This window comes from Chironomus tepperi, unplaced genomic scaffold (assembly GCF_022539635.2).
Source record: "Chironomus tepperi strain 1889 unplaced genomic scaffold, CSIRO-AGI_Ctep_v1 contig_472, whole genome shotgun sequence".
NCBI classification, from domain to species: Eukaryota; Metazoa; Arthropoda; class Insecta; order Diptera; family Chironomidae; genus Chironomus; species Chironomus tepperi.
Genome location: NW_027226594.1, coordinates 811,260 through 827,785, shown reverse-complemented (window position 1 = coordinate 827,785; position 16,526 = coordinate 811,260). Strand labels below are relative to the sequence as shown.

At 34.9% G+C, this 16,526-nt stretch overlaps 1 protein-coding gene across 1 annotated transcript; it reads right to left on the bottom strand.

Moving 5' to 3' along the window:
* Positions 1 to 2,184: 2,184 nt before the first annotated feature.
* rumpel lies at positions 2,185 to 10,730 on the bottom strand. Its single transcript, XM_070651958.1, has 9 exons — positions 10,481 to 10,730; positions 9,538 to 9,697; positions 9,372 to 9,437; positions 7,402 to 7,453; positions 6,309 to 6,531; positions 6,147 to 6,189; positions 4,734 to 4,831; positions 4,080 to 4,569; positions 2,185 to 2,785 (listed from the first exon to the last, which is right to left on the bottom strand). Exons 1-9 carry the CDS (start codon positions 10,693 to 10,695, stop codon positions 2,282 to 2,284), a joined length of 1,851 nt encoding a protein of 616 aa, XP_070508059.1. The 5' UTR covers positions 10,696 to 10,730; the 3' UTR covers positions 2,185 to 2,281.
* Between the last annotated feature and the right edge of the window lie 5,796 nt (positions 10,731 to 16,526).

Sequence of the window (16,526 nt, the reverse complement as noted above, 5' to 3'; positions counted from 1 at the left end):
AATATTTTTCAAAAAATTATAATCATTAAACAAGACAAAATCTTTACAGCCTGACACAAGCCAGCTACAAACAAAAAATTATAATTGAGTTAATAACCCGAAAATATTCATATTCATATTCATATTTACAATAATATCATTAATTGACAATATTATCCGAGCAGCACAGTGTAGCTCAATAGGACATGAGTAGGTAACATTGACGGCAAGATGCGGAACTGTCGTGATAGCTCTGTGACGACTGTTGTTGGTCGTTATGAACGCAAATAATTAGATTTGAGACAATACTGAATAGCTCAAGTCGGTTGATCGTACCAAAATCCAGTTTCAAGTCGGTGTCTGGGATGGTACCGGAATTTCCGATTTCAGCAGCATAATACGGCATCAAGTCAGAATCACGAAGGTCTTGGCCGATTTCTAATCGACTAACCGATTCATGCTATTTGTGACAACACCGCTCGGGCGAATCCAAACTTTCTTCGTCCAACAATACTAAATTACAGTCATTTAAATGAAAAATTACCGTTACCTTTGTCATCGACACTCTCAAGATCTCATCAGCATCATCTCAAAAATAACATTAAAATTTCTTTGACATTGAATTAAAAAATTTTCATTTTCATGAAATCAGCAATTATTCCTGATTACAATTGAAACATCCATAGAAACACAAAACGAGAAATAGAGCACTTGACACTCTCGTTCAAAAAAGGCGTGTAACCATGATAACATCAACAATGCTGTTATTTTCATATTTCTTTTACTGTTTTCGCGCTTTCATCAAAAAATTTCATTTTAACACATAAACACAAATTGCCGATTTGTGCACGTTGAATGTATGATATAAAAAAAATATGTATATAAAAAAACAGCATCAGAAACAGCAGCAACATCATTTCTCTACCTAAAAACTAATTAAGGTTGTTATGTTAAAAACAAAAAAGCAAAACATCAAGCGATAGAGTGAAGAATAAAGCTAGTAAGAGTATTGTTGGATATGGATGAGCAATTGCGCATATTTTTAAGGCTGTATAGCAGTGCTTTATCATTATCAGTGCAGTATCTCGAGTAGCATAAATAACAAATAACTTCTGTAGCATAAATGGTACAAAATTACTACTACGATACCCAAAAGCAGTCTTATTGTCGGTTAGGGTAAGTTATTGAAAAAAGCTTTTCATCTGGCTCTATTTCTGGCCTTACAGATCTTACTCTGACCGAAGTAGTGTCATTTCTTTAGTTAGTGTTTGATTTTGAGCTATTTAAGTATTGAAAACTGACTTAATATTCTAAATCAAGACGTCATGACTGCAAAAGAAGGATAAAAGCGAGGAAACTCGACGAAAAATTATTGGAAGGTAGCACTAGCTGGTCAACACTTAAAGTCCTTAAAATCAAATGGAACATCAATACCTAAACCTAATATACTACATTAAGAAGCATAGCCGTACTTAGCCATAGTTCTGGAGAAAAAACCCCTTGAAAAGCACTAAAACAATCTTTAGTTATTCACAGCATTAAGATCCAGAGCTGCACTAGAGTGATTTGCGGCTAATAATTCTAAAGCTTTTTTAAAGCGCTCTAGACTAGCGCTGTCAATAGGAATACAGTGTAAAGTGGAACCAGAACCACTCCTTTGATGACATTACTGCCTATGGAAGACAGACAAATAAAAAATTTCTCCTGCTGAGTTTCGAACTCATGACCGTAGGGTCAATTCTGCAATAATCATGTACCAAAGTACTTAACCATTCCGCCACCAAGTCACTTCGACTCACTAAAGAAACGCCAATAAACATCACTTCACAATCCAAACAGACAAAGTGCATCAAACCATCCAATTCTTCAGCATATTTTCAAAAAAATCACACCAAAGAGAACTTTAATTTTTTGCACAAATGCACAACACAAAAGAACACTAAACCGCCATATCATTATGTAGTGCAAACAGATAGCGAACGTTAGTACAGATGGAAAAGAAATAAGCTCATGGTTCTTGGTAATATGATGATAGAGACTGAATGGATGAATATAAAAAAAAAGAGTTTTTTTTTTTCACATAGATATAGCATTTTGTGCTAATTAGTGTGTTCTTGTATTTTATTTTCTGCATGCTTCACTTAATTTACTATAATTATCACATTGTTGTTACGGGGGCTTCTTTTATGCTTAAAATTCCATAAATACGTGTATTGCAAATTTCATTTTATTATAATTTTATCCATACATATATAGGTATTTAATATATTTTTTTCGGCTATATGCTACATGCATGCACATGTTACAATCGACTCTCGACATCATCACCATTATGGTAAGCGCGTTTCATTGATGGTGATTCAGGAACATAAATGCTTTCTGATGCCTTAATTAAATTGCATTTTGATGGCTTTGTCACATCTGTAGACGATGATCTGTTGATTAATTTTCTCACAAATGGCGCAAGTAAATTTGGATTTAACTCGGCGGGATTATTAGGTCCAAATATATATGATATAATTAGCGATACAATAATACAAATTAATGTCCCAAGAAATGTATACCATAAATATGATACATGATAAATTTGGAAATCACTTGATGTCGGTGTTGATGGTGTTGTTGGTGCCGTTACATTTATGGCAAGCATACTCATTGAATCATCGGGTATGAAATGATAAGTGCAACCACTTGTGGAGATTTCTTTTGTATCGAATTTAAGTTCGCCTGTTGTGATCGCACGTTGTGCGCTAATGCAAAGCCATGTCATGAATGATAGAGCCGTTGCGCTACCAACTAATGCTCCCTAACAAAATGTGGATAATAAAGTATTAGTTGTATAGTTTTTGTCGTGTGTTTGCTGTGTTGTGGATTGGGGATTGTTTTGGAATGTTAGAAATTCTAGTACTAAATTTAGTATAGGATTGATCCAATGGTGGCGGAGAGAAAATTTTAGGGCCTTATACTTAGAACTAAGGGCCTTATACTTAGAACAAACGTAGAACTCAAGTACTAAATTTATAGAAAAAATATTTGAATTTTTAAAAACCGTTTTAGTAAATGAAAATATTTTAATGCTGTTTTTCCATTGTAAAAATCGAAATGAACACTGTTTATTTAGTCGTCACAGTCGTCATATTCATAAAATAAATGAATTTGCATCACAAAATAACTGAATTTATTTATTTTCAAAATAACGGTCAAAAATATTTTAAAATCAAAAATCTAGTACTTTGTAAAATTTCCAAAAATTAAAAATCTTGTAACGTGAAAATTCTAAACCATTGGGGATTGATATTTTGATGCATAAAATTGATTCTTAATCTTGAAAAGTATAGTACTAAACGAATTTAAGCATTAAAAATCTAGTACTTCAATGCATATCTAGGGCAAAATTTAGAATGGAAAAATCTAGTACTATAAATCTAGTACATTGAAGTATAAAAATTTAGCTTTTAAATATGTGCAAAATTAAAAATCTAGTACTAAAAAATACAAAACTTAAAAATCTAGTACTTAAAATTCAAAAACAAAATCTAGTGCTTAAGTCACAAAATTAAAAATTTGAAACTAAAATCTAGTACTATAAAATCCAGAATATGAAGATCTAGTTCTAAAAAATCTAGTACTTAAATCTAGTTATGAAAAAAAAAACCTTTAAATTAAAAATCTAGTGGTAAAAAATTCAAATGTTAAAAATCTAGTCTTAAAAATTTAAGTGCATTCAAATCCAGTAATTAAGTTTGAAAATTAGAATTCTAGAACTAAAGTTCTAAAAAATCTAGTACTTAATATTCTGGTACTAAATGTAGTACTAAAAATAATTTATAGTACTAAAATTTGATTATTTTCTAAATCCTCATGTTTAAATTAGATTAAATGAACATTCTAGTTCCTCAATAATATCCATCAATAAATCGAGTACTAAATCCCATCAAAACTCAAAATTCTAGTCCACAAAATCCAATCAAACATCCCCACCGAGCCCACCCATCTAGTTCATCACTACATGCTATTGACATGTTCCAACATACAAAAACAATTTAACATCACTTTGCAATTAAATTATAGAAGAATTGAAAGTAGATTAACGAACTTACAGTTCCAGTTACCCATGGAAACATAACGCCACATGTAAACACTCCCAACAATGGTCCTTGTGCAATACTTCCCAACGACATCGATAACATTAGAACCGAGCCAAGTCGTTCAACAACAAACACTAATGCTACACATATAGCACCAAATACGACAACGACACCACGCATAATGTACTTTGTCTGCTTCTCTGTCAATGGTGTCTTGCTGAATGGTTTAAAAAAGTCTTCTAACAAGACCGCTGATAAGCTGTTTAATCCGGTCGATAATGATGATAGTGCAGCCGAGAATACGCCAGCCACAAACATACCAACTAAGCCTGGATAGTCGCCTAATATATCCACAACAAGCAACGGTAGTAATTGATCTTTCGCCTTTACCAATTTGGTTGTAAGTGGGTCGCACTCATTATATGTGGCATAAATCAATAATCCACAATAGCAACAGATGGATAGCAGTATAAAAACGCCAAAGATAAAGATCCATAAAGCTCTATGTAAATAAGTATATATTTGTCGCGGACATCAGACATCAGACGTAATAGTGTCCGGATAAGTTACGCAAGAAATAAGCAAAAATAAAGTTCAATTGATTAATGGACTTTCGCCTCTTACTGTCTAATGCTCTAATGTATAGTTTGTATAGTAAAAAAATACCTTTTTGCCGACTCTAAATTTGGCAATGATAAATAACGCTGAATCATATTTTGACTAATTGCATTCGCTTTCAGCCAATATACGAAGCCTCCGATCCACTGCAATGAGATGGACATTGTTAGTGAATTTAGGTGAGAGATTGAGGTGATTAAGATGATGTTGATGATGATTATAGGCGCATTTTTTGAAATGTAGTGTTAAGTCTAGGGTAGTTATAGGAAAGCTTTAATTTTTCGCGCCACAACTAGTTGATATGCTTTGATCGAAACCACAAATGGCATACCGTTCATGACATTTTCAAAAATTTAGCGGCACAAAGGTTGCCCGCCAATATTCTAGGTATGCTTTCTCGCTATCGGTATCAAGATTTCTCACTTTCTCGATTTCCCGGGAAATGTTGAAAATTTCAGTTCTGATCCCGACCCCGAAAATTTATCGGGACGGGGATTTCGAGAAAGCATAATTTAGTCAGATTTAAGTATGGATAATATCATAATTGAAAGTCAGAATTACAGTTCCAAAGTCAATGAATCCAAAAAAATATGCAAATAGATTTCAAAGGACCGATTTATTTTGAATAACTTTTAGGATTTGAACCCACATACCTCTTAGAGGTTGCATTTTTATAACTGACTGACCTGCTCCACAGCAATCCAATGATTTATAAACATGTTCAAAATGAAAATTGCAAAATGTCTTCATAAAGGATGTCCACTTTTTAAGAATGTGAAGCTTTTAACACTTTGCTAGATCCAAATGACAATTTTGTAATAATTCTCTACTATGAAGAGTCTAAAGTAATGTTGTTCAAACCGTGTGCCGCAGAAGTTTTTTGGACACGCCATGAACAATATGCCGTGTACAGATTCGGTCGTGGCTTACAACCAAGAAGGGCCGATAAAGTGTAAATTGGACCACGAAAAAAAAAGGTTGCCCAACACTGGCTTAGATTATGAGTTACGTAATATGCGAACGATCCTTAAATACTAAGTGTCCCATCCGAAATCGAGTGAATCCCACTTTAGAGGGCAATTACTTATTGGGATACTTGAAATTGGTAATTGACACGCGGTATCCAGCGATAGAGCCAGCTTCAGGAACCAACTGAGGGAGGCTTTGGATCACAATTGATCTGTACGGCCAGCGAAGTAAAGTAAGTAAGGATGGGATATTCAAAATTAATTTTATAGATAGCTTAATAAGTGATTCATTCCTTTTTGAAATTAATCCAAAATTTTTGTGACCATAATTCATGAATGACCTCTCAACTGTACAAAACAGCCATAAGTGTCCACCCTACCCAACATACATCTCAAATTACACGCTAAATAATAAGATGAGTGCTCATTTTCGCATGCAAAACAAAACAAAGCACAAAAATATGAGTAATAAGTTAATGAATCATGTCGATACCAACGAATAAATAGTGTGGCGTGATGTCAAGTCAAACGATGTGCTAAAAAATTATTTAAAAAAAAAACAAACGAGAATGAGAAGAAGAAATAAAAAAGGAAAAGAAAAGAGGAGTTGAATGTTAAAAGAGAAATGACATGAAATCAATATCAATTAACTGACTCCGGTGCTTCAATACGTCCACTCTCGACATTGCGCGTAATCACAACATCCAATCCGCCTATATCGTAAGTGCCTTTAATAATGACTAACAGCATTGCTCCAAACATCATTAGTGATTGTACAACATCTGTATAAATTACCGCTTTCATGCCGCCAACGCATGTATAGAATATACAGCATATACATGTTATTGGCGTAATCATGTGAATGTCAATGCCTGACACTATAAATGCATTTTAGAAATGAGAGACACAAAAAAAAGAGAGACGAGACATAAAAATCAATTGTTTGTGTTATTTGTCAAAAATGAGGCATCATTCAGTCACAGTTCAACATATAAATTTTTCAATTAGCTTCCTCATTTTCGTTTATGGATATTTGCATGATAAATTTACGTGCAAAACTTGTTTGTGATTTTTTGAGCGCATTATATTGAATATTATATGTTGAATCAGTGTCTGTCCGTCAGTCTGTCCGTCAGTCTGTCTGTCCGTCTGTCTGTCCGTCAGTCTGTCCGTCAGTCTGTCCGTCAGTCTGTCCGTCAGTCTGTCCGTCAGTCTGTCCGTCAGTCTGTCCGTCAGTCTGTCCGTCAGTCTGTCCGTCAGTCTGTCCGTCAGTCTGTCCGTCAGTCTGTCCGTCAGTCTGTCCGTCAGTCTGTCTGTCCGTCAGTCTGTCCGTCAGTCTGTCCGTCAGTCTGTCCGTCAGTCTGTCCGTCAGTCTGTCCGTCAGTCTGTCCGTCAGTCTGTCCGTCAGTCTGTCCGTCAGTCTGTCCGTCAGTCTGTCCGTCAGTCTGTCCGTCAGTCTGTCCGTCAGTCTGTCCGTCAGTCTGTCCGTCAGTCTGTCCGTCAGTCTGTCCGTCAGTCTGTCCGTCAGTCTGTCCGTCAGTCTGTCCGTCAGTCTGTCCGTCAGTCTGTCCGTCAGTCTGTCCGTCAGTCTGTCCGTCAGTCTGTCCGTCAGTCTGTCCGTCAGTCTGTCCGTCAGTCTGTCCGTCAGTCTGTCCGTCAGTCTGTCCGTCTTCTTTCTGCATGTCCATGAAAATGCGCTTTAGTCATTCACAACTGTCCACGTCCATACCTGTTTATTATTCACATACCTTGATTGAACGCTAATGCGGGAACAAATATAACGATTGGCAGCCATACAATCTGAAAAAGTATGATATATTAGCGAACATTAAGTAACAATCATATTAAACATTATCATCATATTTTTTTATATATGAATGGGAATATGAATGAATGAGTGACTCGAACAGACAATTTCAATAGACATTTCCATATGCCAATTCCTTCTTCTTATTTTGCATTTTAGTCTGACAGAATTGCACATGATATCAAGTATGGAAAGTGATTGTAAGCGAGTTATGAAATATAAAAAAAAAAAAAGTTTTTCTTTTTAGTCAGTCGGAATTGATTAATTGAATAATTTTAGGATTGGCTGAATTTGCAAACGTGTATCCTGTCGACCACCCATGAATATGAATTACTTTATTTTTTTATGAAATAAAGGTAAATTGGGCTAGTGATATGAAGTTGCATGATCTGGGGCACGTACATAGGAATTTAAGTATTGAGGCTCGTTTGTTAGATTTCTTTACTTTGTTAAGTATATTGAAATACTTATTTGACTAGGAATGTCCGGTGCAAATTTCGGACAATTATACTTTTGTCATTTAAACCTTTAAATATGCTAAATTCATATTGAGTTTAAATGGCTCGGTGGTGTAGTGGTTTCGTTCTTGGACATTTAATTATTGCACACCGACACAGCGATCATGAGTTCGAGACTCGGCATGGGAAATTTTTGAATGTTCTTTTTCGAATTTTACGTTCGAATCCTATTATAGACAGGCATGTTCTATGATGCCTTCACATTTTATGTCCGTGATATTTGACATTGCAAAGTCTACCTCCAGCTATTTTATACGGCTAGGCTGTATTCCTAAAAGGAATTTTAAGGATACATTCCCAATTCCTATGAAAAATTCTCATAGTTACGGCTTTACATAAAATAGTTCCAATAGATATAAAAACTATGTCAATAATTTAGGCCATAAATCTTGGGTTTTCTTAGAAAACTAAAGGTAAATTGATATTCTTCCGACCGTGATTTATTGCCTAAAAATGAGCTTGAATTAATGACTTTTTTCAGAAAAATGTAGATGAACTTGTGACTAATTTCAAGATGTAGCTTGAGACAATTCCTTAAAAAAATTGATATTCATAAAATTCTAGGCTTCATGATGTTGGCGGCAGATAGCAACTAAGAGCAGACCCGAGCTTGAAGTCGACTCGGCGTACTCGGTACCCATATGTACATACTCGACTTTTGCATGGAGTCATGTCGATATGAGTCGACTTTTTCATTCAAAATTCGAGTTGACTTTGAGCTCTTGGTCGGAGTACTTATCCTATTGGATTGCACATGGAGATTAAATGACTAAAATTAGTGCACGGACTCAACATCCGGTCGACTAAAAGTAGTTTCTATTCTTAATTCTGACTCTGTACTTCTTGGCTCTTTTGGAACTCTTGGAGAGAGGATTTTTATAGAGACAGTGTAGCTCTTAGTGTTGGCAATTGGCAAAGGGCAGCCATTGATAAAGCCAGTTTTAGATGCCGACTGAGATAAGTCATGCATCAGAGATGATTTGTACGATCATTAAAGTAATTAAGTAAGAATTTAAGTGCCTTCTTGGCTAATAATTCACTAAGGTATGAGCCAAGGACACAACAAAATCTCAAATCACCTTCCAACTCCACTCAAAATGTACCGACAGTAGCCACACGTTTGCACATTTTACTGTCGCAAAAGCCACACTTAAATGTCTACCTCATGAATAATGTAAGAACGTAAAAAGAGAAGAGAAGAATAAAAAATTTAAATGATGAACTTCCTTTGTATGTTTTTCATGCTATTGTTGAGATAACTGTCTCTGAGCTGGCTGATCAATACGAGATTAATTGGATATAAAAAAAAAAGAAGGTAGAAAAGAAAGATAAAGCGCGAATGCATTTTTCATAAATGTAATGCAAATTATTTATACACATCTATAGCAATCACCTGCGAGAATATGAAGAGAATGCCTCCAAATAAGCGCATTTTTCTATCAAAGCGTGTCTGTAGATACTGCAAAAAATATATAATAGTGGTCAAGATGAGAAGAGATGAATATAATAATAATAATATTGTATTGAATTGGAATCAATTTATTTAATTCTTCGTGTACCTCATATGTGCTGGTTAGTTTGAGATCATGAAAGACGGGAAGATAGACGGTCATCATTACGAATCCCGTGATGATAATTCCGCCCATTATATAAAAATATGAGATTCCATAAATGTAAATCTCTGTTGGTGTGCCAAGTAGACTTATGCCTGATATAAAGCTAAAGAATTGAAGGAATTAATTATCAGCTCAGTTCAATTTTTTTTTTCTTTTTTTGTGTGCAATTTTTTTGAGGTTATGTTGGGTGATTATTGATACAGTTTGTTCAAGTTAGTGCTATTAAGCTAAGTGAGTCATAAAAACTATGTGCTTCAGTGTTTCAGGTTAGGTCAGTGGTATGCAATGTTCTTTGTGCAACGGCACATCTTGGTGGTTAGCCAAAGCACACTTGGTTGGTAAGCCACGGCATCCTTAGTGGTAAGCTACGACCGGAATCACTCATGACACTGCTGTGTCGCAGCACTCAGGCTGCACACCACCGGGTTAAGCATTTCAAAAATATTTAAATTTTAAAAGGGTGGTTGCAAAATTTAAATTTTAAAACCCCGTTAAAACTTTAAATTTCAAAAAACCGTTATAAATTCAGAAGATTATTAAAAAATTCAATTTTTTAAGTTTGATTTTAGAAAATCCGTTAAAACATTATGAAATTGAGTTTTAAAAATTTGTTAAAAACTAATTTATTAATTTGAATTTTGAAAATCCGTTAAAAAACGAGTTTGAAAAATTTAAATTTTAGAAAACCGTTGATGATTTTAATTCCGAAGGCAAATGTTGATTATGCTTGTCTAGATGCTTGGCATATCTAAGATGTGCAAACATTAATCTTATTATTTACAACACTGCTCACTGCCTCAAAAATGCGCTTAATCCCCTCAACAATTAACATATGAACATTCTTAACTCTTTTTGTTGTAAAACCATGAACATGTGCATTTAATACCTGGCGATTAATGACATAGCAACGGGAAATATTTTCATATTACGGCCTCCAACGAGATAATCAGCCTCATCGCCAATTGACTTTGATTTTTTCTCAAAAAAACCGAAATAAACTCCTATAGCTGCGCAAATTGACAGCATTGCCAAGAAAATTGAGTAGTCTGGCCATCCAAACTTTTGTAATGAAATTCTCACTTCATCAATATTGTCAGTCATGTTGTTCTGCTTATTTTTTCACGAACTCCGCATAGTAAAACTTCTAAAATACGACTGAATTATTTTACTGCCCTTATCATCCAAGATCAAGTCATAGTTGTTGCCTTGATAAAAATATATGAAGGAACACACTTTAAAAAAAATTTTTCATTCAAAATGATTGTCTTGAAATGATCTCATTATTTTATCAAGCATAAAATTACACATTTCTATAGCAATTTTATAATCATTTATCAGCTGTTTCACATCAGCATAAATATGAAGCATAGAAGTGAATGATAATCACAATTATTATTATTATAATCAGTTTCTTTTAAATCTCATGATGCTATTTTTGATTTAAAAGTAATTTTATGCAGATTACGACGGCAAGTGCAACTTTACAACGCAATTCTATAGCAGTTCATAAAAATTCTATTAGATGGAAATAAAGTTTTGCAGGGATTTTATAGTGTGATGAGTTTGTTGCGATGATTTAGTGGAATTTTATGATGCACAAGCTTTTACTATTTTGTTGATTTAATCTTATTTGTCTTATAGTTTTGTAGTTGAATTTCTGATCATAAATTTTGAGTTTATGGTCGAAAATAACTGAAGCAGTCGAGATTTATGAACTGAATATCCTGTCTGAACTATCCAATGCACAACATATTAAAAGGTCAGGCATTTAGGTACAATCTTGTTCAAGAAACCTCTTAAGTAAGGTTTCCTAAAGTCTCGGTCTAGAAAAATTCTCGAGAACAAGCCCGAGACTGCCCGAGACTGCCTGAGACTGCCCGAGACTGCCCGAGACTGCCTGAGACTGCCCGAGACTGCCTGAGACTGCCCGAGACTGCCCGAGACTGCCCGAGACTGCCTGAGACTGCCCGAGACTGCCTGAGACTGCCCGAGACTGCCCGAGACTGCCCGAGACTGCCCGAGACTGCCTGAGACTGCCCGAGACTGCCCGAGACTGCCCGAGACTGCCCGAGACTACCCGAGACTACCCGAGACTGCCCGAGACTATCCGAGAATTCTGGATTTCGATCAGAATCGTGAAACCGTACTGCTAAGACCTTCTAAGAGAAACTAAGATATATCAAGGTTAACATGCTCCATTGGACAGAACATGTTTTTAGGAGACTCTGGAAGCTCTAACAAACAAGGTCTTTATGAAAAATTTTGTTGATGGCAAAAAAGCACGAAGAAGGATCAAGAACTCATGTAGAGAAGCTGTCGATAGAGATAAAGATATTGTCGATATTTGGCAGATCGAACTCATCGATAGTTCAAGATTTAGGAGACTTCTAAATAAATTTATGAATTGCACCTGATTTATAGAACCAGCGAAGTAAGTAAGTTGGCAGATACAACCTGATTTGTCAGATAGATGCATGTGGGTAAGTGCCTAGCTGTATCATGGTAGCTTTTACCTTTGGCTAGGTAAGCTTACAAGAAGGCAAATTTGTTTAGATTTTTAGAGATTGGTTAGATTTAATTTGGTTAGATTTTTTTAGCAAATCGATAGGTGACAACTCTGGATACAACTATAGGACCTATAACCAAGTATTAAGGTGACGGTTCACTAGAGACGGTGTAATTGTTTGATAAGTTGTCCAAGTCAGAACAGACTCCTAAGTAAGGCATTGTTATATCAATTGGCTGTCAAAAAACGTCCAAATGACAAGATATAGCATATCCATGAGTATATTTAGGGGTCAAACCCAATTTAAAGTTAGGTTAAAATTTAAAGCAAAAAATTTAAAAAATTCCTTTATTTTTTTATCAATTTAATTAATTTTTATTGCTTCACTGAATATTTTTTATCACAAACAATTCCCCAAAAAGCTGTAAAATGCCAACAAACAAGTGCATCAGTTTACACAAAGTCTCAGTTTCATTTTTGCATGCAATTTTGTAGCAAGAATTTAAATATTTTATAAAAAAAATATAATCTGCATGCAATTTAATCTCTGAAGTTTGTTTATCATACAAAATGACTGCCCACAGGCGCAGCAACAGAAAAAATTCTTATTTCCATTTGCTTTATTGGTATTGATCACAATCTCTAATTTATAATCAATCTTCTATTTGCCTACAGAGTGAATTTTAAATTAAATTAGCATATAAAAGCAATTTCACATCAATTAAAATCCCATAAATTTATGCTACGATAACTATTTTTAACATCCATTCCATTTTGATGTGCTGAGTAGTACTATACGCACAATTACATTAATCTTGGCCTTTAATGCTACTGACTATGTTGATTTTTATCTTTTATTCCACTTTAAACAATAAATTTTTTATGAGATTTAAATATCTATCGATCTACATGACTTTATGTATGCATACCCCATAATCCTTTTCATGGAAATATTTTTTTATTATTTTGCGTATCTTTCCTAGAAGGATAAGATGGTGTGTACTGGATATTACATGTCTGTCCGTCAATATATTTGCCAGCTTGTCGGACAGTCTGGTTATTTGTTTGTCCGTCATTCTAGTTATTTGATCTAATTATTCGTTTGTCCGCCAGCTTGTCCGAAAGTCTAGTTATTCGTTTGTCCGCCAGCTTGTCCGGCAGTCTAGTCATTCGTTTGTCCGCCAGGTTGTCCGTCTATCTAGTTATTCGTTTGTCCGCCAGCTAATCCGTCAATCTATTTATTCGTTTGTCCATCAGCTTGTCCGACAGTCTAGTTATTGGTTTGTCCGACAGCTTGTCGGTCAGTCTAGTTTTTCGTTTGTCCGCCATCTTGTCCGTCAGTCTTGTTATTCGTTTGTCCGCTAGCTTGTCCGTCAGTCTAGTTATTCGTTTGTCCGCCAGCATGTCCGACAGTCTTGTTATTCGTTTGTCCGCCACCTTGTCCGTCAGTCTAATTATTCGTATGTGCGTCAGTCTAATTATTAATTTGTCCGTTAGCTTGCCCGTCAGTCTAGTTATTCGTTTGTCCGCCACCTTGTTCGTCAGTCTAGTTATTCGTTTGTCCGACAGCTTGTCCTACACTCTGGTTATTGGCTTACCCGGCAACTTGTCCGACAGTCTAGTTATTCGTTTGTCCGACAGCTTGTCCGTCAGTCTTGTTATTAGTATGTCCGCCAGCTTGTCCGCCAGTCCAGTTATTCGTTTGTCCGCCAGCTTGTCCGTCAATCTAGTTATTAGTTTGTCCGCCAGCTTGTCCGTTAGTCTAGTTAGTCGTTGGTTAGTCATTTTTTTCGCCAGCTTGTCCGTCAATCTGCTCATCAGTCTATTCGTCCATCAGTCTGTCTGATAGTCAAAGGATGCGCCTTATCCATCCACTAGCAACAACCTCTCCAACCAATTTCCCATTGTTAAACGAAAATTGTTTAGCAAACGTTTAACTGATAAAAGTATGAGAGAGGTCAATAGATGGGTGTTAGCGATGGGCAACGATGTTTATGATAATTTTCTGATCCTGAATAAATTTGCAATAAATTTAACATGCAAACCTGAAGAGAAAATATTTCCGAAGCCATTTAAGCTTTTGAATATTTTATGAGGAAAGAAATATTTTTATTTATTTTTTTGAAGCATAACACTCAACAAATTAGAATAAGATATCCTCTCATAAATGCAATTGGATCCTTAACAAATCTAGGGCAAACATCATCAATATTATTGTATTATATTCAACGATAATGACAAGAGAAATTACTCGAGTATCAATAGAAGCAAAAAATACACACGATTACCAAGCAATTTTTCTCACTTCCATGAACAAGTATATTGATGCTGCATTCTTCTTCATATCCCATTGTCATTCCATCTAATTTATCTCCAACGAAACAAACACAATTGTTATTATTAACTGCAAACATTAAGGAAAATAATATTGAATGTAAGGAAGTTATTGAAGGGAGGTGCCTGAAGCGCATTTCAGACTTGATGCAACAGATTTCAGATTTTTGCTGTCAAAATAAGTCGTAAACAGCTGGCACAGTTGTTTCAGTGCACTTGCAGATCTATCCGTCAATACTTTGAGGTAGCTGTTTTCTAGTGACTGCATTGTACTGCTCTTTGTGGATACACCTAGCAATATAGTCATATTTTATGCAACAGACCTAAAAACTGCATCAAACAAACGAGCCGAACTTCGTTAATAGCCGACACAGTTCCTTCAGAGCATTTCTACGTTTTGTCGTTAATGTGGTGAGGTAACAGCTCTATATTGACTGCATTGTGCTGCTCCTTGTTGATATATCTAGTACTGGAGATACATTATATGGAACAAACCTCAATACTGCAGGCAACTCACGGAGCTTTATAACTCGTTAAATTGAAAAAGAGCTTCGAAAATTAGACATTACCTGGGATTGAACGTTAGCTCAACAAGGGTTTTCAATTTCGGAATAGAGTATTGTATACATATTATCCCGCGATCAATCCATGGATTCAGTTTAGAGATGTCAATACAAATACCCAAATACCCAAATATTTGGGTTTTTTCGAACTATTTGGGGTTCCCAAATATTTGGGTTAAAACCCAAATATATTTGGGCCCACTTAAAATCATCACTTTAAAGGAAATTTTCCATAAAATTTCAGATTTTTATTGAAATTTAAAATATCAATTTTTTTGCCAATTTGAATTTAATCTCATATTTTGAAATATAAAGCCTAATAATTACATACATCTAATAATAACATTTATGTTGAATATAAGTCAGAGATCGAAGTCACTACGATCGGCGGCTAAATGTTCGCTTATTTTAGCGAAAAATTTAGCCGGCTAAAAAATTTGCTTATTTTAGCGAATATTTTAGCTCGGCTAAATCTTCGGCTAAATTTAGCGAACATTTTTAGCCGGCTAAATTTTTCGCTAAATTTAGCGAATTTTTTTAGCCGGCTAAATGTTCGCTAAATGTTTATGAATTTTTTTTTCCAACAATTTGGTTATTTGTTTTGATACTTTGTCGGAAATGATTTTTATCTTTCTGGATCTTGTTTTATTGATTCCGAAGTGACTTTATCATTACTGGACCTTGTTTTTTAATTCGTGGATGCATTTTAACCAAATTTTAACCTTACTGGATCTTGTTTTTTAGTATGTGGATGTACTTTGACCTTACTGGATCTTGTTTTTTTACTTCGTGGATGTACTATGACCTTACTGGATCTTGTTTTTTACTTCGTGGATTTACTTTGACCTTACTGGATCTTGTTTTTTACTTCGTGGATTTACTTTGACCTTACTGGATCTTGTTTTTTACTTCGTGGATGTACTTTGACCTTACTGGATCTTGTTATTAATTTCGTAGATGTACTTTGACCTTACTGGATCTTGTTTTTTGGTTCGTTGAAGTGACTTTAAGGAACTAAAAACAAGATCCAGCAGAGTCCAAGTCACTAATATTAACTAAAACCAAGATTTAGTAAGGTCAAAGTACATTTACGAAATAAATAACAAGATCCTGGACGGTCAAAGTACATCCACATACTAAAAAACAAGATCCAGTAAGGCCAAAGTACATCCACGAAGTAAAAAACAAGATCCAGTAAGGTCAAAGTACATCCACGAAGTAAAAACAAGATCCAGTAAGGTCAAAGTACATCCACGAAGTAAAAACAAGATCCAGTAAGGTCATAGTACATCCACGAAGTAAAAAAACAAGATCCAGTAAGGTCAAAGTACATCCACATACTAAAAAACAAGATCCAGTAAGGTTAAAATGCATCCACGAATTAAAAAAAAAAAAGGTCCAGTAATGATAAAGTCACTTCGGAATCAATAAAACAAGATCCAGAAAGATAAAAATCATTTCCGACAAAGTATCAAAACAAATAACCAAATTGTTGGAAAAAAAAATTCATAAACATTTAGCGAACATTT

Bases quoted from the DNA above. Each gene is read 5' to 3' on its own strand.
- rumpel (XM_070651958.1), bottom strand. From the start codon at position 10,695: ATGACTGACAATATTGATGAAGTGAGAATTTCATTACAAAAGTTTGGA. The intron at 9,438-9,537 runs GTACACGAAGAA...TATTTTTTGCAG, and splicing joins AACTAACCAGCACATATGAG to TATCTACAGACACGCTTTGA. The intron at 6,532-7,401 runs GTATGTGAATAA...ATGCATTTATAG, and splicing joins CGCATTAGCGTTCAATCAAG to TGTCAGGCATTGACATTCAC.